This window comes from Sciurus vulgaris (assembly GCF_902686455.1).
Source record: "Sciurus vulgaris genome assembly, chromosome: 8".
Taxonomy (NCBI): Eukaryota; Metazoa; Chordata; class Mammalia; order Rodentia; family Sciuridae; genus Sciurus; species Sciurus vulgaris.
The window spans coordinates 146,987,300-147,008,602 of NC_136468.1; the positions used below are offsets into that span (position 1 = coordinate 146,987,300).

The 21,303-nt window shown below is 44.6% G+C and overlaps 1 protein-coding gene across 1 annotated transcript in view; it reads right to left on the bottom strand.

Annotated features, from left to right (window-relative positions):
* CLIP1 (CAP-Gly domain containing linker protein 1) overlaps window positions 1-21,303 on the bottom strand; it is a 98,185-nt gene that overhangs the window by 69,330 nt on the left and 7,552 nt on the right. Inside the window, 3 exon segments of the mRNA XM_079149661.1 lie at window positions 416-540; window positions 12,682-13,250; window positions 17,169-17,358. Of these exon segments, the coding sequence (XP_079005787.1) occupies window positions 416-540; window positions 12,682-13,250; window positions 17,169-17,253 (779 nt within the window). The 5' untranslated portion in view covers window positions 17,254-17,358.

A 21,303-nucleotide genomic window follows, 5' to 3' on the forward strand; every position in this document is an offset into this window, starting at 1 on the left:
CCTAGAATTCCACTGGCTTGGGAGGCTGAGGCAGGAGGATTGCAAGCTCAATGACAGCCTCAGCAGCTTAGTGAGGCCCCATCTCCAAATAAAATACAAAAGGGATTGGGTTCAATCCCCAGTACCAATCAATCAACCAATCAATAAGTACATAAATGAATCATAAAGGCTGGGGGTGTAGCTCGGAGGTGCAGCAGGGAGGCAATTTTCAGTACTGAAAGGAAAGGAAGGAGCGAGAAAGAGAAAGAGGTTGTGCTGGTTCGGCCTCTAGGACAATGGATCGAACACCGCTAACAAGTCGTTCCAGGCAGGGAGAGGACCAGCAGCCAGGCGTTTCTGTTGTACCCCCCACGGACAGTCCCTCGAGCAGCCTCACTCACACCAGGGAGATGCAGCCTTGAGAACCCCAACCAACCTCGTTCCAGCGACGGCACCGTCGTTCTTCCCAAGAGGTTCGTCCAGCTCCACGCCGCACCATTCCCCCTTGGCAAAGTCAGTCTCCCCGAGAAACCGGACGACGCCGGCCTTGGTGCCACCGACCTGGAAGAAAAAAGGTCAAAACGACGAGATGGACACAGTTCTACAGCCTGCCCCTCCGTGGTCCCAACTGGTGATGAGGCGGCAGCGGCTTCTCAGCTCATTGGGAGCTCACAGACAGACCGGCAAAGTCACCTGGGCAGCTGACCCTGCCAAGATTCCACACCTGGCGTATTCCAGCAACCACAGTTCCCCTGGCACACAGTCACTGGGGTCGCTCTCCAAGTCAACTGTTCCCTTTCTTAGAAAAATACGTCTATGGCTCCAGAGCAATTTTCTTGGTTGGAAATAAATTTGGCTACAAATAAAACCTCTACATCATCAAAGCGAAGCAAAATCCATCCATAATCCCTACATTTCAGCCGGTGCTGTTTATTTTCTGGCACTTCTTTTACATCTCGGTCCAGGAAAGCAGCGGCACACACATCGGGATCCCACATAGCCACAGCACTCACCTGGTTTGGGCCCAGCTGAAGGTATATGAAAGTCCACTGTGAAACTCTGTTTTGTCACAACTATTAAAATCACCATTCCTCACATTTTGTTTTACACGAACTATCCCAAGCCGTGATTCACATTTGACTTTTGTCCAAGCCACAGTTGACTATGTGAATGCTATCTTCAAAATTGCCCCAGCAGCGCTATTAATACTCGCGGCTCGCACGCCTGTGAGAGCGCACTGTGTGGGCTCACAAGTCCCGCCGAGCCCCTGCCCCTTCAGTGCAGTTACCTCACCCATACACTTGGCATCACATTTGCTAGCACTTGGCTCCCTGGCCCTTGTACTGTGTCAGAATGTTCCTTGGTTTTCTTACATTTTTCTATTTCTTTTTTCTCAACTTCTGTTTCAAAAACTTCCCCAATTAGAGGAGAGATCACCGCAGGAAATTAAGAGTATCACAAGTGAAATGGTACACGTAATGCATGTGCTACTGCCCGCAATCAGAGACAGTGGCTGCTAACTTAACGTTCAGGTTCATTCTCCTTCGTGTGGTTGAATGTGGTCTGTCCCCACCAAAACTCAGCTGAGGCCCGGGTCCCCAAACAGCAGTGCTGGAGGTGAGACCTGGCAGGAGGTGTTGGGTCACAGGGGCAGGGCCCGTGTGACTGGATAAATGCCTTCCTATCTGAGTGGGTTCTTAGCTCTAGCTGGGACTGGGTCAATCACACCAGAGTGGGTTGTTATAAAGCCAGTTTGGCCTTCTCTGGCTCTTACTTCTGTACATGCTGCCTGTCCTTCCGCCATGGAGCCCCCATCAGGAACTGAGCAGATGCCTCCACCATGCACTTGGACTTCCCAGCCTCCAGAATCATAAGCCAAAATAAACTTTGCTTTCTAAGTTACCCAGTCTTGAGAATTCTGTTACAAATAAAAAAAAAAAAAAAAAAAAATGAACTAAGACACATATCGTGGAGGCTATTCAGTATTTCACAGAACAGATGGGCAGCAATATGCATTTTACTTTTTCTTGTTGACTTAAACAACTCTTTATATTTGACGAATAAGAATACATTCAAATTAATTACTGAATAGGCAATATATTCTTATGGCTTTAAAAAAGTCAAATATAAATGTGTACAGCATGAAGAGTCTCCCTTATTATACTCTTATGCCCCTCCTGTCCATTCAGACCACCACAGGTAACCAATATTCCTAATTTTGAGAGTGTCCTTGCTCCTGTGCACATAAGAGCAAAAGTTAGGGCAACCCCCACCAGGTCCCCTAACGCCTTGTGGCAGTTCTATCTCTTCTTCTCAGTTGAGTACATCCTACTCTTGCACTCAAAAAAAAAAAAAAAAAAAAAAAAAAAAAAAAAAAGCAAATGTCAATGTACATTTTTATTCTCTTTTATTTTTACCCAAAAGGCAGTGTTTTGGACCTGTTTTTTTTTTTCCATATGCCATATGAAAACATAGAAAACAGCTTTTTTTTTTTTTTTTTTTTTTTTTAAACTGCAAGTCATGTCACTATATGGATGCATTCACGTACTCCGGCTTCTTAAATCAGCTCCTACAGATAGACATGTAGGTTAAACAAGTTTATTTACTTAATTTATGAAAATCAGCTGGGTGCAGTGGCACATGCCTGTAATCCCAGTGACTCTGGAGGCTGAAGCAGAAGGCTGACATGATGGAGGCTGGCCTGGGCAACTTAATGAGACCCTGCCTCAAAAGAGTAAAAAGAAGTGGGGAGACTAGGGGCATTGCTCAGTGGTAAAGCACCCCGGCACCCCTGGGTTTAATTCCTGATACAAAAAAGAATAAATAAATAAAGAGCTGGGGATGTAGCTTAGTGGTAGAGCATCCTCGGGTTCAATTACCAGTACCTAAATGAATGAATAAATAAATAAATAAGTAAATCATTTTGACTAGTTCTTTTTTTAAAAAAATCTAATAAAACTGTTTTAAAGTCAGAATGCCTGATCTGGAAGCACAACTCTATAGCTCAGTGGCAGACTGCTAATCTAGCATGCTCAAGGCCCTGGTTCCATCCATAACACCACGAAATGAACAGATAAATTAAGAGTACCTTTGGAATATAACTTACTATTTTTAATTTAAAAAAAAAATTTAGTTGACAATGGACGTTTACTTATTTAATTTATTTATATGTAGTGCTGTGAATCGAACTCAGTGCCTCACATATGCTAGGCAGGTGCTCTGCCGCTGAGCTATGACCCCAGCCCTAATTTTTTTTATTCTATTTGTCTTCAAAAGGAATCAACTTTTAAGTTTTCCCTTTTTTTTTTTTAAAGTTTTCTATTTTTTTTTACTTTTTGCTTGACTATTTTCTTTTTCCTTTCAATGTATTGCTTCCTAATTTTGCAAAACCAATACTGTTTATTTTTAATATCTTTTTAATACTGAAGGCATTTGTTTATAATTTCTTCTGAATACAATTTTGAGTTAGAATGGCATGCTTTTCAGATTTATTGAACCCTTTGCTGAGGATGGAAATGGCTTGTGCAATTGTGTCATGGCTTGGATCTTAAGTGTCCCCTGAAGGACTAGGTTGAATCCTGGTTCTCCAGCTGGTGGCACTCTGGGAGGGGCTGGGCCCTCGCTGGGGGAAGGAGGTCACTGGGGGCATGCCCCTGGAGGGCGTACTGGGACCCCAGCTCCCCTCCTCTCTTCTTCCCTCCACCACCCTGCTGTCACAGACCCAATGCCAACAAGGCCAAGTGACCATGGGCTGAAACTCTGAAATCATGAGCCAAAACAAGGCTTCTACTTCTCAGGTATTTATCTCAGGTACTCTGACACAGCAATGGGACGTTCAAACCAGTTCAAGGCCCCAAAGGATGACGATTCAAGGTAGTACAGGCAGGAAGGGCACGTGACGGGTGACAGAGGGCAGGCAGTTTGTTCTGGGATACTTCAGAAATGTTCTGATGTCAGCGGACGTCACTGAGCAAAGCTTGAGTGGGGGTAGGGCGGGATTCAGCGTGCAGGAGCTGTCCCGAGTGTGGCAACGCCACCTGCGGCGCCAGCAAAGCAGAATTGGCACCCAGCATAAGTTTGCTGAATAAACCAAAGGCGAGGTTCTCAGCTGGGCAATTGGGCCTGCAAGGCAAAGGCTACTTTTCCAAATAAATGAAGTAAAAGGAAAATGCCAGGGGCTGGGGCTGAATTTGATGCCTCTGAAGCAGCAAAGAAAGGGACTCGTGAAGGGCATGGGTTCTAAAGTAGACCCAGAACAAACGCCAGCTCTGTCGGATGAAGTTACTTGTGAAAATCCCAAACCTCCGCTTCCTCATTAGTAATACAGGGATAACTGCAGGACTGGCAGGACGAGGTGAGACGATCCACAGCGACCACGGAGGAACCTGCAGTCGTCTGCAGCGAGGGCGCCCACGCCAAGGGCAGGAGCTATGGGGGCTTCTTGGTGCCCTGGCTGGGTCACAGGATTGACCATCACATGGTAAAACTGGCCTCAGTTTTCTCCTTCCTTCTAACCAGCCATCACAGCAGCAGTCTAACCAAAATCCTCTGAGCAGAACACACCACCTTGGCTGTGGATGCCACACTCCCTTCAGACAAGCAGTTCAATTCTCCGAGTCCCAGCTACTGTCAAAGACAGACGCTCTGGGAGGCGTCTAAGGGGCTGTCAGCGACTCCCCAGAAAACACAGGCTCTGCTCAAAGGGCTTTACAGAAAGCACTCAGGACAGATTAGCAAGTTTCTGTAACCACTGACCCTGAAAAAGAATGCATCTCACCACGAAGTGGGTGAACGCATAACCACCAGGGCCTAGAATGGGGGTTTCCTTACCCCTTTCCTTCCATCAAACTTGGAAATCCCAACTCATAAACACAGGCTTTCCCCAGTGAAAGATCAGCAGGGATCGTTCAAAATAGCTTCAAGTCATGTGAAGTCCTAAAATCACTCTACTTTGGTCATTAACAGTTAAAATTTTATGCATTTAAACATGACTTTATAAAGTTAGATTTTACTTCTCATGAGATTCCAGAGATTACCGAACATTCTACTGTGTGTGTTTGCATTAAATTTAAGCTACTGACGTGGCTCCCTGGCCACCAAGCCATGCAGCCAGCCCACTGGTCCCTGCTGAGAAGCAGCAGGGAAGCTGCAGACGTGGGCAGCCATGCACAGGGTGCGGATGCCCACTGCCGAGAAGCACTCCACCAAACGTGCAATTCAATGACTTCAACCTCCTGCTGAAGGCAGGCAGACCTGGATGGGATTCTGGGCTAAGCAATAGCGTCAGTACTTTTCCAGACTCTAATTAGTGTAAGTTTGGAACCAGAGCACTCAGACTTGGGAGCTGAGGCAGGAGGATCACAAATTCCAGGCCAGCCTGGGTGATGTAGCAAGGAGTGGGAATGGAGCTCAGCGGTAGAGTGCTTGTTAGCTTCAGTAAGGTGCTCAGTTCAAGTCCCAGTACCATGCTCTTTAAGAGCTAGCACAGGGGCACACTCCTACAATCCAAAGTACCCAGGAGGCTGAAGCAGAAGGACATGTACAAGTCCCAGGCTACCCTCAGCAACTTAGGCCCTTGTATCAAAATTAAAAATCTAAAGTAAATCAATGGTAAAAAGTAAATAAGTGCCCCTGTGTTCAATCCCCAGTACAGGAGGAAAAAAAAAAAAAAGAGAGAGAAGGGCGGGAGAGAGTGCGTGCCAGGAAAAGATAAAGGTAGTGATGGTGATGGGGAGGGCGTCCGTGGTTGGTGGCCACAGAAGGGACCCCTGAAGGAGACCCTCTCCTGTGAGCCACTGCCTGAATGACTACCAGCTGCCCATCACGAGAAGACCTGGACGGAACACTCAGGCAAAAGAAACAACAGATGCTGAAGGAGGAAGGAGTCTGGGGTGTTCACGACACAGCAAGGAGACCACAGCTGGCGTGGAGCGGGCAAGGAGACAGGAATGAGGTCAGAGGGTGGGCAGAGCCCAGGTCGCACTGGGCCCTGCGATCCAAGGCAGGAACTTAGGCTTCACTGCAACACGATGGGAAGCCCCATTGGAAGACGCCGTGTTTGCTGCTTTGGGTCACTGCCACATCTACAAGGCCTAGAGCTGTCTGGCACACACCAGCCACTGAGAACACTCACGACTGTGCCGTGAGGTGTCACGCTGCCATCACCATCCTACATTCTGTGAAGATAGAGCCCGCACCTGTGTAAACAAAAGCCTCTTCCCTAACTGCCCTCAGCCCCTCATAAAAACCTCAGCCTGTGTAAGTACAAAGCTCTTCCCTAATTGCCCTCAAACCCCTCATAAAAGCTGCAAAGAATCTTCACCTCTTATCCGTAAAGGCCAGGCAGCTGACCTTGCCGGTGCAAAGGCAAACTTAAAAGATAATGATAACACTCCTCTCGGAGACTCAGAATTTAAAATAACATCATATATAATTTTATGTCAGCCAATTAAAAAGAACACTATAAAACTTTTTGCCTTTCATTATAAATAGGCCTGTTGAACAAAGGCTCGGGGCCTCTTAGCGTCACCGGGTTACCGTGTGCGCAGAGGACCAGGCTCAAGCTTGCCAATAAATGACTCTTTGTTGCTTGCATTGATCGTGGTCTCTGGTGGTCTTTGTGGGATCTCGAGCCGTTGGGCATAACAGTTCTCTGGGCTAAATAAGCAGTTCCGCTTTTGTTTCCTTGTTTTGTTTCTGGTGCTGGTGTTGAACCCAGGGGTGCTATACCACTGACCTACATCCTCAGTCCTTTACATTTTTGAGGCAGGGTCTAAACTAAGTTGCCCAGGCTGGCCTTGAACTTGCAATCCTTCTGCCTCAGTTTCCTGAGACACAGTTTCCTGGGATTACAGGGATGTGCTACCCTGCCCAGCACAGTTATTTTTAACTATTTCATTTTGCATCTCCCAATTTATAACATATAATGTTAAATAAACCACCTTAAAAATATGTTCAAAGCAGATAACATTTAACAGATATTCTCTTGCAACTAACTCCCTAGAACAAATAAGCAAAAGACGGCCTCATCACAAATAGAGGCTTTGGCCAAAAGATGAAAAATTATACTTGACTTGCACTTAACTTCTTACAACTATTTCATCTTCCTTTCTAAAAAGCATTTAAACTTTCTAGAAGGTACAACCCCCAAAATCCTAAGAAAAAATAGCCAGCTGCGGTGGCACACACCTTTAATCCCAGTGGCTTGGGAGGCCAAGATAGAAGGTTGGCAAGTTCAAAGCAACAGCGAGGCACAACTCAATGAGACTCAGTCTCTAAATAAAATACAAAATAGGGCTGGGGAGGTGGCTCAGTGGTTGAGTGCCCCAGGGTTCAATCCCTGGTACCAAAATAAAAAAGGAAAAATGGAGCAGTTAGGCTGGTTACCTTGGAGTGGGCATGATACTGCTGCCTTAATAGTAGCTTAGCATCTAAAATCTCATTTTAGGGCTGGGATATAGCTCAGTAGGTAGAGTGCATATCTGGCATGCACAAGGCCCTGGGTTCAATCCCCAGTATCACAAAAAAATAAAATAAAAAATATGTACTTAAGGTTTAAAAAAAGAAATCTCATTTTAAACCATGAGAATGAATTCCTTCAACAAAAATATAAATTAATTGCAACTAAGTAGGTTAAATAGATGAAATATGACATGTCCACAAAATGGAATATGCTAAGCAATAAAAAGGATCAAGTACTGACATAAACAACAGCATAACAATCACACACATTCAATGCCGCTTATGATGACTGTCCAGAAAGGGCAGGCCTCCAGGGACAGCAAGCAGGCCAGGGACTGCCTGGGGCTGCGGGTTGGGGTGGAAAGTGCCCACAGGCTGCACAAGGGTACTCCTGGGGTGATGCGGACACTGTAATACTGGATGGGGTGGTGGCTGCACAGTCCTCACTTTTCTCCGACCAAATTCAAAACATGCTCTACCCAAACTCCTAAAAACACTGATGAAACAAAAAGCCAACAAAACCCAATATATTCTATAATTACGATTTTTGAAGTAGGTAATTTAGGCAAATATATTTCCAAGGACTCACAAATATTTCATTTTTTAAAAATATTTTAATGGTTTAATAGAAAACCACCAAAAAAACAAAATTCCACTCCTTTTATCTCTGAGGTTGAGGAAGTACAGAATATCTAATCACTACAATCAAAAAGCACTATGCTTCACCAGGATATTAGCAGAGTTCGCTTTTCTATGTAAGATTATAAGCTACAAGTTATTTTTATAACTATGCTTAAAGAATCATGGGAGCAGTAAAGCAGTTTTATGTTGGGAGATATGATTTAGTAATAGACCCTTCCACACCAGCACTTGGGCTTGGGCTGAGGTTGAACAGCTCTCTGCCTGAATCCCAAAGAAGGACTCTACCGGGCTGGGGAGATAGCTCAGTTGGTAGAGTGTTTGCCTCGTAAGCACAAGGCCCTGGGTTCAATCCCCAGCACTGGGGGGGAAAAAAAAAAAAAAAAATGGACTCTACCACGTGGGCTGGCTCCTCAACCCACAAACAATTGTAAGAGAGATGCTGACTTTGGCACCACTGGGGCTGAGATATTGGCATAGGTTTGCAAAAAGAAGGCACTGCCCCATTACTAAACCCCACAGAAAACTCCAATCAGCAAGGAAACCACGCCGTTGTTGGGAGCAGGCTGGGCTTTGCACTGAAAGAGTCTACATAGAAGAATCCCATCACTGGACCTATGTGGTGGATGTCTCTCTAGGCACAGAACAGAACCCAGGAGAGAGACACCAGCCTGTAAGTTCAGCTAAAGATGATCCAGCCTGACCCAGAGCAGGGAGGGCCATAGGCCTGGAGTGAGAAGGGCCAGTGAACCCCACATGCAGATGGATGTTAGCCTAAAAAAAAAAAAAAACCCAGGGACCCAGTGACTGAGGAGGCTGAGGCAGAAAGACTGCAAGTTTGAGGCCAGCCTTAGCAACTTAGCTAGAGCCTGTCTCAAAATAAAAACAGCTTCGTCAGCAGTGTGAGGCTCTAGTTCCCTACTGGGCGATCCCATAAGGCTATGCTGAATAAGATCTAGGACACGTGAAAATTGAAAAGGAAAAAAAAAAAAAATCAGAATCCGAAGAAAGTGATTCAAGCCTGCAGCAATCTTCACTGCAGGGGAAATGGGATACAATCTAACCTGCTAGAAAAGATCTCAGCATTCAGCTGAAGGGATTTTTTTAAAGAAAATATGACATAGGAAGTCTTCTCCACTTTGAGCCATACAAATAGACAAGAAGGTGGAGAAAAAGGAACACTTTTACACTGTTGGTGGGAGTGTAAATTAGTACAGCCACTATGGAAATCAGTATGGAGGTTCCCCAAAAGACGAGGCATGGGCCACCATCTGACCCAGCTAGCTATACCACTCCTTAGTATTTATCCTAAAGAATTAAAGTCAGCATACTATAGTGATTTATGCATACTCACGTTTATAGCAGCACAATTCACAAGAGTCAAATTATGGAACCAGCCTAGGTGTCCATCAGCAGATGAATGGATAAAGAAATGTGGTATACATCCACAGTGAAGTTTTATTCAGCCATAAAGAAAAATGAAATCATGTCATTTGCAGGAAAGTGAATGGAACTAGAGACCATTAAGTGAAATAAGTCAAACTCAAAGTCTGTGTCTTCTCTCATATGTGGAAGCTAGAGAGGAAAAAGAGGGTGGCAGGGCAGGGATCTCATGTAAATCAAAGAGAGATGGATAGAGTAGAGGAAGGGAAAATGGCAGGGAATGATGGCCAAATGATACTGTTATACTGTGTGCACGTGGGAATACGTAACGAATCCCACTACTACCTACAAGTGTAAGGCACCGATTAAAAAAATGACGGGTTGGGAAGAAACCTGGAAATCACTGATAGGTGTATGGGCAGCTAGGCTTGGATAAGTGTATCCCAGAGATCCACCTACTGAAGGCCTGGTCCCCAGGGGGGCACTCGAGGGAGGTAAGGTCCTTCAGGAGGTAGGGCCTTAGAAGTCTTTAGATCACTGAAGGTATGGGACTGAAGGGGATTTTGAGACCCCAGCCCCAGTCTTACCCAATCTCTACTTCCTGGTTCTCCAGCAGTACAGTAAACTTTTTCTGTAAGAAGAAAATTTTAAACACTTCTTTCTTCTGTAAAAATTTGTACCTTAAGAAAAAATCTTAATATTGTAAAGAGGTCAACTTACATAAATTATCTATAAACTTAAAAAAACAAACTAACAGAACCTCCTGCTAACAACTACTATGTCAGCAAACAAGGAAATGGGAGTTTACAGTAAAGAATAGCTTCCCCAGAGCATGGACCCCCTCCCAAACTGAGCACAGGAACTGCCCAGATAGAGGAACAAGTGCCCAGTGTAAGTGCAACGTCACAGCCAGACTCACAGGCTTGGGAGCCTAAGTCACTGGTAAGAGGCTTAGGGAAAACAGAAGAAATCACATGTGCACATTGATTCTGGGAACATAAAATGGCACAGGTTTCTGGGGTTGAAATAAATATTAAATATTTATACCTTTGCTGGGTGTGGTGGTGTACACCTATAATCCCAGTTATAGGTGTAATAGTTATAATCAGGAGGCTGAGGCAGGAGGATTTCAAGTTCAAGGTCAGCCTGGGAAATTTAGTGAGAACCTATCTAAAATAAAATTTAAAAAAAAAAAAAAAAAAAGTGGGGGGCTGGGGGGCTGTGGGTGTAGCTCAGTGGTAGAGTGCCCCTGGGTTCAACCCCCAGTACTGGGGGGAAAAAAACATAATCTAACTCAAATTTTATTTCTAGAGGAAAAGAATAGGAGCAATCTAAATGCCTACAATTAAATTAGGTATAGTACATATATCCAAACAGTAGAATATCAAATAGCAGCTTATTTGATTTAAATGAAGAGTGTATTTCCTTGCATAGAAATGCCCAAAGTCCATAAAGGTTTTTTATGAAATGAAGTATGTGTAGTGTGACTCCACTCTACATTTTTAAATTTACATTATCAGAGATAAATCTAACATAAATTCAAACAAATGAATAAAGACACATAAAAAGCTCATGTTGGATAACTATAGTTATTTAAGGTTCAAATGCAAACAAAATAAGTCTTGTAAAGAGTTTTTTCCCTTTCACAGTATCAAAAGACCTTCATAAAAGTGTTGAGAACAAGAGAAACCTGCTACGGAATTCCTGGTGGAAGAGCTGCTCATAGGAACGTAAAGCTTGTCGCTTTAAAAACAAAAGGCTGGGCTGGGTTGTGCAAGTGTGAGGCACGGGGTTTAATCCTTTTCTGTCCATCCGCAACTATAAAAAAAAAAATTTAGAAAGAGGGGGAAAAAAAAGGCTGAGGAGGCTCCTCATATGGCCCTAAGCTCAGAATTGCAGAGGAAAATACAGTCCCCAAACACAGACACAACAGCTACAAGTTGGTCAAGTTTCTCAAAAACCTGACATCGTAACCTCAAAATATCAAATACATTAAAAAATGCAGAAAGACCCTCTCGAAAACACTGCATGCAATGAGTTACTGTGGGGACGCCCAGTCTGCAAAGAGGCCTCTGAGAATCAAACGCAGCAGAGCCTCCGCCCCAAGAAGCTCCTTACACAGGACAGACTAAAGAGACCTCCACAGCGAGATGTGGAGGAATGTTCACACGGACAAGTGGAAAAACGGAAGCCAGAGGCTCAGAACCAGGATGCGGACAGGCCCGTGCCAAGCCACCTGCCAGACCTTCCCCAAGTCTCCAGACACTGCCCACATCAGCACAACTCACCTCAAGCCCGTTTTTCCACAAAGATATGCTCTCATAATCCCGTCATCCCCATTCCCGCTGTGTGGAGAGAAGAGAAGGGGAGCTCTCCAGGCCCCACCACCTTGGAGGCTCCAGCAGAACCTCCTCTTTGGACCCCATGGAGGTCACTAGGCTGAACAGCAAACCTGATACAGAACCGCCCTTTCCTGCTGGTCCTGCGGTGAGAGCAGGAGCAGAAGTTATGCTGGGCTGAGGGGTGTGAAGAAGGCAGGCTCTGGCAGGAGCCCTGAGGGCACAGCAGCACTGGGGAAATTCCAGAACAATCCAGAATCTCACACAGCAATGACCTGTTGGTCTTAGTACTGGTAGTATTCTGGTGATTTTTTTTTTCTTTTTTGGGGGGCAGATGCTGGGGATTAAGCCTGGGACCTCACACATTCCCACTAAACTACACCCCCAGCCCAATAATTTGTTTTTTAATATTCTTTTAGTTGTCAATGGACCTTTATTTTATTTATTAATTTATATGTGGTGCGGAGAATGGAACTCCGTGTCTCACACATGCTAGGCAAGTGCTCTACCACTGAGCCACAACCCCAGCCCTAATTTTTTTTAATCATGAAAATTTTGAATCAAACATGTTATAATCTAAGTCTAATTTCTTAAATTTTTAAGTCAAAATGTTTTCTATTTCTGTGCCTGTAATCCCAGCTACTTGGGAGGCTGAAGCAGGAGGATCACAAGATTGAGGCCAGCCTGAGCAACTTAAGGAGAACTTGTCTCAAAACAAAAAGCATTAAAAGGGTGGGGATGTAGCTCTGTGGTAGGGGTCCCCCCACCCCAGGTTCAATCCCCACTACCATGTTAAAAAAAAAAAAGCATCATATTAAAGTGGAAAAAAACACAGGAACTAGGAACAAGAAGACACAGGACGCTGCACACGCGGACTCACCAGCACCCGGTCTCCGATTTTGAGCTCTCGCTCTCCTTTCTTGACTGAGCCAGCCTCAGAAAGGTTGGAGACGGAGTCACTGGCAGTTTTCGTAAGGTTGCTGATCTGAGGCGTGGTTGAAGGGTCCTTTGCTGCTGGTTGGGATGGCTTATGGGGAACAACGGAGGGTGTGGCTGGGGAGGACGCCACGCCGGCTGCAGAGGCGGACGGGGGCGAGGCGGCCCTGGACGCCTGGGCTGGCTGCAGGCCATTGGCTTCATCCTCCGCTTGCACCTTCCTGGTTAACTTTGAAGGTCGTGTAAAGATGCCCTTCAGCGGTTCACACTGGAAATACCGAACACCTGCCACAGAGCCATCGTTCTTGCCGATGGGTTCATCCAAAACGATCCCAGCCCACTGGCCAGGGGCAAACTGCGTTTCTCCAAGAAACTGGATAAATCCAGGCTTATTCCCATTCACCCAGACACGCTCCCCAACTCGGAAGTCATCCACAAATTCCTCTTGGGTCTCGGAGGATGGAGCGCTGGAGGCTTTTTCACCGGATACGGTTTTGTCTACTGGGGCTGCAACTGCAAACAGAATACAGATCAGAAAAGATTCAATTTCATATTCAAGCAGCCAACCTTCACCTCAAGGGAAAACAATCCAGCAAGAGCCACAGCAACAGCCTAGCCCGACAGGAGTCCTGGCCTGACTCTTCCATGGCAAAGAGGAGTGCTGGAACCGGCAGTGCCGTCGAACTGGTGAGGGGCGAGGTCGTCCACGGGCATGAAGAGAAGAGTCAACATACGAGAGTATCAGTCCTTTGCCAAACCTCTACTTACAGGTCTGACTTCATTCTTCACTCCACCTGCCACCCCATGCCTTGCCAACCTGCATGCCATGGGCAAAGGCCCATGCAGATCCCCTGAGATGGGCTCTGTGCATACATTTGAGTAGCCAATTAAAGCAGACAAAACCGGGACTACTTAACCACAGCGACACAATTAGACTTAAAGAAGGACAGGGTCAGGATTGTACCGAAAGACAATAAATACGCCCTCTTCCTTTGATGGCCAAGGTGGAAATCACAGCAAAGAGAGCGCCTGGTCCAACGCCCCACTAAGGCAATTTGCCTTTGTGCAGTTACTACCCTCCAGAGAGCAGTGAGAGTTCTCCAGAAACGGGATGCTTGCACTGGAAACTCATCCGTGCAGTCATCCAACAGGCATTTATTAAATATTTAGTGTCATCTGGCAAAGTGCACATTCTTCATCACTATCAGTTACTGGGCAAATCGTCATCTCAGGCTGTGACATCTTAGTTTAATTTCTTCCTCTGTAAGATGTCAGAAACAGCTCTCGAGGAAATTTTATTTTTTTTGGGGGGGGGTACCAGGGATTGAACCCAGGGGCACTCCAACACAGCCACATCCCCAACCTCTTTTTATTTTGAGACAGGGTAATTTTTGCTTTCATTTTGAAAACGAAGACAATTTTTTTTTTTGGTGGGGGATACTGGGGATTGAACTGAGGGACACTCAACCACTGAGCTACATCCCCAGTCCTATTTTGTATTTTAGAGACAGGGTCTCACCGAGTTCCTTAGGGCCTCGCTAAGTTGCTGAGGCTGGCTTTGAACTTCTGCCTCAACCTCCCAAACTGCTGGGATTACAGGCATGAGCCACCACACCCAGCTCTCGAGGGCTTTTTAAATGAAAATTAAATGAAATAATGTATTTATTCATTCCACACATGCTCATCAAGTTATCAAGTTCCCACTTCTCCATGATTAGTGCCAAGTACTGCTCTATGCCAGGGGACAAAGCAAAAGAACAATTGTTTGTGTCCTTGTAGAGATCAGATACAGGAGGTGGGAGGATGGTAATCCAACATACAGGTAATCTAAGTGCTGCGGAGAAGAACTTAGATTACCTGTACGTAATCTTTCCTTGGAAAGGAAGTCAGGGAAGACCTTCTGAAGGAGGCGACATGTGGCCTGTGGCCTGATAGTAAGTAAACCACACAAAATTAGGGGAGCGCCAGAACTGTCAGCAATAAATTTCTGTTTATAAACTACCTGGCCTAAGGTACTTTGTTATAGAAGCCTGAATGGATTGGGTCAGTTCATGTATAATCTGTCTGGGAAGGTTCCCCTCATTGAGCTGGACCCTCAGCCCCTGTCCTGCCTGCTCTCCTCATGTCAGTGACCAACTGCAGGTCAATCAGTATGTCATAAAATCTTTTAGGCCAGAATAATATTTGTTTTCTCTAATCCCCACAGAGAAAGGTACTAAAGAGTTCAGGAAGGGGCTGGGGATACAGCTCAGTTGGCAGAGTGCCTGCCTCACAAGCTCTAAGGCTCTGGGTTCAGTCCCCAGTACCGCAAAAAAAAAAAAAAAAGGTTCAGGAAGACTCACGGTTAAGAATTTAAAAAAATACTTTAACATTACAGGGACTGAATAACTCAAGTGACTTGACAACTATTTCAACACCTTACACTAAATCAACTAAATTAAATAAAAATGATAACCTATAAAAAGTGATTCTTCATTAAGACTCGCAATTTTTTTTTTTTTTTTTTTTTTTTTAAACCAGGTCTCACTGTGTTGCTCAGACTAGTCTCCAACTCCTGGGCTCAAGTAATTCTCCTGGCTCAGTCGCCCAAGTAGCTGAGACTACGTGTGCGTGTTATCACCTCCAACAACATTCTGTGTCTGTTTTATTTTTTTGTGGTGCTAGGGATTGAACCCGGAGCCTTGCACAGGACAGGCAAACACTCTTGCCTCTGAGCTACAGACTCAGCCCAAACTTCTTTTACAAAAATTTTTAATAACATGAAAGGAAATTCAATCAGCATAACTATACTTGGAAGACAAGGGGACCCAAATCCGTAGTCCCATCTTCCGGGGGGCTGACAATGACCCTGAGGTTTTGTAGAATGGGGAAAGAAAACAGGGTTGCAGCCTGTACAGCTGGAAGATTTTCACAGCTGCCAAAGCAGATGATCCTGACCACCTGTGTGGTCTGTCCATCATTATCTCAGGATGGGCCAGGTGGGACTTGTCCAGTAAGAAAGGTCCTCTTGCCTGGGAGATGATGTTTATCAGATCAGATCTTGTTCCTGGGGTCCAAGCAGAGCAAAGGAGACACATGCAAAATGGAGGCCAATCTAGAGCTAAGTCTGTAATCCCGCTTCAGCCACCTGCTGGATATCTGCAGGCCAAAGTACAGTGCCTGAAGTCTGTACGTCCCTGTTTCAATCCTGCCTTCCGTCCACTCCTCAGGGCTGAGGGAACCAGGCTGTCAGCCAATTCACCTTTGCAGCTTTCCTGGCCCAGTGATAACTAATCTTTGAACAATGGCTGAAGCATGTACATGAAAAGGGTCAAATGATTAACCCTAAAAGTATAAGTACTACTACAAAGCACACAAGATTAACCCTAAAAGTGTAAGTACTACTACAGTGTACACAAGGGAGATTCGGAGTCTGAAGGTACCCAACTAAACAAATCGTGTGTAAACAAAATATTCCTTATAAAAAGTTCTGAGTATAGACCCCTAAAAAAATTCATTTGGGGAAAAAGTCATTTTCTTGTTTCTATCTAAAAGAGGGGCCCTTGCCTGAGCCGAGTTCTGCCTTCTGTGTGGAGGCACTGGTGGGGGCTTGGGTGTGGGGCAATCCTGCCGAAGAGCCCTTTTCCATAACTTCCAGCCTGACTTCTTTTGGTAGGGTTGGCACAAGTGCACATCTCAAGCCACATCTAAAAGGTCCACTGCCTTTAATTATGTAGGTATCACTATTCTTTGACTTCTTCTGTTCTCATGTTAATCCATTTGTCTTTGGTTACATCTACCTGCTGGGTGTTCAAGGCAAAGTCATGATCCCTATGTTGGCTGAAAATTAATGTCTTTCCTTTCTACTAATCAAAACTTTTTCAAATGTTTCCAAGAAAATGAAAACTGGTTGTTTTCATTTTATAAATTATATATATATATATATATATATATATATTTATATATTATAAATATATATATATTGGGGGAGTTACTGAGAATTTAACCCAAGGGAGCTTTACCACTGAGCTATATCCCCAGTCTTTTAATTTTTAAATTTTTTTTTTATATCTAACTGCTGAGGCTGGCCTTGAATTTGTGATCCTCCTGCCTCAGGCCTCCCGAACTGCTGGGATCACAGGCATGCACTACAGCACCCAACTATAAGGTTATCTATTTTGTTTTGGGTACTGGGCATTGAACTCATGGGCACTCAACCACTGAGCCACATCCCCAACCCTACTTTGTATTAATTTAGAGACAGGGTCTCACTGATTTGCTTAGCTGCCTCATGGTTGATGAGACTGGCTTTGAACTCGAGATCCTCCTGCCTCAGCCTCCCAAGCCACTGGAATTGCAGGTGTGCACCACCACGCCCGGCTACAAGGTTAGCTTTTTAACATAAAAATTTCAAATTAAAGTCTTCATACAGGATAATTTATTTGCTATTACCTGCAGCAGGTGTCTTCAAGGCTGTGCTTCCAGGCTTGAGGATCTTGGTAGGGGCCTTCAGCCCACTTGGCTTCAGCAGACTCATTGTCCCTGTGATTCAGAGTTTCTCTTTGCCTGTTGCCACTATCTTTTCCCAACCATTGATATAACTGTGGGTGTTTCTATCATATAGTTGGTCTCTGGATTAAACCTGCAAAGAGAAACATAAAAAACTTTAAATCTATAGGGGAAAGAAAATAAGAACATGGTTATTATGAAAGTCACTTCACAGGCTGTTTCCCATCACATTCAACAATAAACCATCTCCACACTGAACCAGCAACTGGTCACTAAAAACATGAAGATGCTGTTGAAATGGATTTAAAGTGATTTAAAGCAATACATTCACTGTACTTAAATTATCTAGTATCACCAGCTCAGTACAATGTTTAAAACCACACAATCTATAAAAGAGAATGCAGAAAAATCTGCACCAAACTTAATGAGGCCAGAAGGGAGTTTTTATTACCACAGACCTGTATTAACTACATTTTAAAATTCACAGAATTATGCAACTTACAGTATAAAATTACTTATATGTTAAAATAGAGGAGGGCCCAAACTCTGGAAGAAATAGCCTCATCTGGGAGGTCATGAAGTAAAATTATCTTCACTTAGAGAAACACAATATGCTTGGCACACTGTATACCTGGTATATTAGAAGGGTGCTCTGCCACTGAGCCACCCTCAGTCTTTATTTCAAAAGCAACGGAACCAAGCTTTCTTATTCTTTTCTATATTTTAGGCCAGGCTGTGAAGCGGGAAAAGAGCCACTTCCACTTAAAGAGTGTGAGGAAGCACTTGATGAAGGAGCAAAACCATCTTACTGAGCCAACCTCAGGTGTAGGCCTGCCGGGCAGCCTGGTGATGACAAGGGAGGAACCGGCAGGTGCTTTGGCCGCAGCTGCTTTGCAATAACACTTTCAGAACAGCACCTGAGCGACAGAGGCATGAGCCACTCTTTCTTTCTTGAAAGGAGGACTGAGAAACTGGGTGTTCCTGGGGCTGGTGGTGGGCAGACACTTTCTCCCACATGAACTATGTGCGTCTAGCACTAAAGGAAAGCAAGTACGTGCTGACGATGATGGCCATGCAAGCTCTGAGAGGGAGTCATGGAAGACTTCCTGTAAGCTCGACAGGTTCCTAATACTAACAACCTCTGTGATGAGATCAATGTTACTAACAAATGTAAGCTTTCTCTGGCACTGAGGACTGAGCACAGGGGCACTTTACTGCTGGACAACATCCCTGGCTCGTTTTTGTTTTTTGTGACAAGGTTTTATTAAACTGAAGAAGCTAGCCTTGAACTCGCATCCCTTCTGCCTCAGCCTCCAGCAGAGTTGGGATCACAGGTGTGTGCCACTGCATCCAGCAAAACATGTGATTTTTTTTAGTACTGGAGATTGAACCCTGCCTGAGGCACTTTGCCACTGAGCCACATCTTCAGCCCTTTTTTAAGTTTTTACTCTGAGACAGTGTCTCACTAAATTGCTGAGGGCCTTGCTAATTTGCCCCGGCTGGTCTCAAACGTGTGATCCTAATGCCTCAGCCTCTGAAGTCCCTGGAAGGCTGCACCACTGTGACAAACCAAAGTGGTTTCTTAATGTAACACAATGAAATGTGCCGATATGTGAGCGATCTCACGACTCAGGGAATTTTCTCCACCAGCAGTGCACATGGTTAGATGGCTTTGCTTGGGTAAAGGAGTCACTCAAAGCACAAAGTAGACCAATAGATTTTTTTTTGTAACAATAAAAGTTCATCTCATATCCATTTCAGAGATTCCACCCTTAAAAATACAACCTATCAATTTTGTAGCAGTATCAAAGAAGAAACTCCATAATTACCTGAAAATTCTCTTAAAATACTCTTTTCCTTTCCTACACATCTGTGTGAGGCCAATTTTCTTCATACACTTCAACCAAAACAAATTATTGCTATAGATGAAATGCAGAAAAGATAAAAGAATCAAGTTGTCTTCTCTTAAGTCAGCCATTAAACAGATTTGCAAAAAAGCAATGCCATCTCATTAGATTTTGCTTTAGAAAACAGTTACTATCCATTTAAAAAGTATGCAACAAGGGTTTATTATTTTTGATGATTTTTGATAATATTTTAAGTAACACTTCTACTAATATGGTAAATATCAATAGATATGAACTACATAACAGCTGTTTGAATATCTCATTCATTTTGAAGAATGTAAAGAGGTCCTGAAAAATGTTTCCGAACTGCTGCTGTATTTGTTTTGGCTCTGCACTAGGAGTCATGGAGGTTTAAAACCCGTTTTCTACGGGCTTTCCAAAGTATGTGCCCCTAGTTGGATATTTAAAGACTCGAGTGCCATGTGCACAAGTTCAGTACTTACTGTTTTCACCACTGTTGTTACGGCACTGCACTAGGGACTGAGTAACAGAAGCCTGAACCTTCAACCTCTGAGAAGACAGTCAGACATGCCCAGAGCAACGAGAACACCACGGTGCATTAACCTGGGGATTTCCATACAGGAAGCAGGCACTGCTGCAGGCATCCGCACACGTGCAGATGCTCCCAAGCAGCAGCAGCAGCAGCAGCAGCAGCACCCAGGGGGACTTACTAGGAATGAAAGCCCCAGACCACTAGAACAAAACGTGGGGTGGGCCCAACTGCCAGACTTTTAACAAGCCCTTCTGGAGTTCAGTGCTAGCACTTGAGAACCACTGCTCAATTCTTGATCAAGAACTCATCATCTGAGGGGCTGGGGCTCAGTGGTAGAGCTCTTGCCTAGCACGTGTGAGGCATTGGGTTCGATTCTCAGCACCACATATAAATAAATGAATAAAGACCCATCAACATCTAAAAAATATAGATAAAACAAGAAAACAAAACACTCATCTGAGGGACTGAGTGTGTAGAGATCAATGGCAGAGCATGCATGATCCCCAGCACAACAAATAAACAAAAGATGACCCTGGGTATGCTTCAAGGTTATCGTCCTTTTTGTTAAAAAAAAAAAAAAAAAAAAAAGTAATCTGAGGTTCGATGCCTCGGCTTCATGGCGTGCATCACCGCACGCTTGACTCTGCAGACCCTCCACGCACAGCCTTTCGGCTCCCCCTCCTCTGAGCTTTTGTCTCAGGGATCCCCTTGGCCTCCCTGTCCTTTCTACCTCTAGCCAGCTTCACCGGCTGACTCCTCCTCCGGGGCAGACTCCACACTCACCCGCTCTGCAAACCCACTCCGACCCTTGCCAGGGCAAGCGTGCTCGTGCCCCCCACTCCGCATCCTGGGGGTCTATGACCCTCATAATGGGTCTCATAACACCCACCTCGCAGTGTGGTCTGCAGATTCCACCAGGCTATCAATCCCTTGGGAGTAATTGTGTTTTGACCATATTTTACTTCCTATAGCACTTTACAAACAATGCCCACTAAATAAAATGAATAAAAAGACAGTCTAAAGTGTTTAAAGGACTCTACAAACCAGCTGAGGTGCATCTAGTATTTCTTTTTAAATTATACTTGTTTCTCAGTACGGATGACAGAAAAATAAATGGATGAAAGCACAAGGAATTTACAATGTAAACAAATAACTAAGAAGACAACGCGATTTATGAGAAATATTAAACAATGAGATGATCCTGGAAGTGTTCTGGAAGATCAGAGGACAACCTGGACTAGGGCAGAAAGGACAGGCTTCGCGAGCAAGGCAGGACCTGTGTGAGGACTGAACGCACACAGCTTCGTAAGGCGGCTGGCAGTTATGATTTTTTAAAAAGCAGAGGAGATGGGCGTGGTGGCACATGCCTATAATCCCAGTGACCCAGGAGGCCGAGGCAGGAGGATCACAAGTTTGAACCCAGCTCCAGCAACTTAGCAAGAGCCTGAATCAAGAATAAAATTCAAAAAGGGCTGGGGATACAGCTCAGGGGTACAGCACCTCTTGGTTCCATCTCCAATTACACGCACAAAGTAAAGTTCAGAAAAAGAGACAAAGGAAGAAAGTATAATTTCACAGAGCATGTAAAGTAATAGGCTCAGCTGCCCAACATCAGAATATTCTTACAAGAAACCAAGTTAAAAAGGCAAACTGAGGGGATGGGGAGATAGCTCAGCTG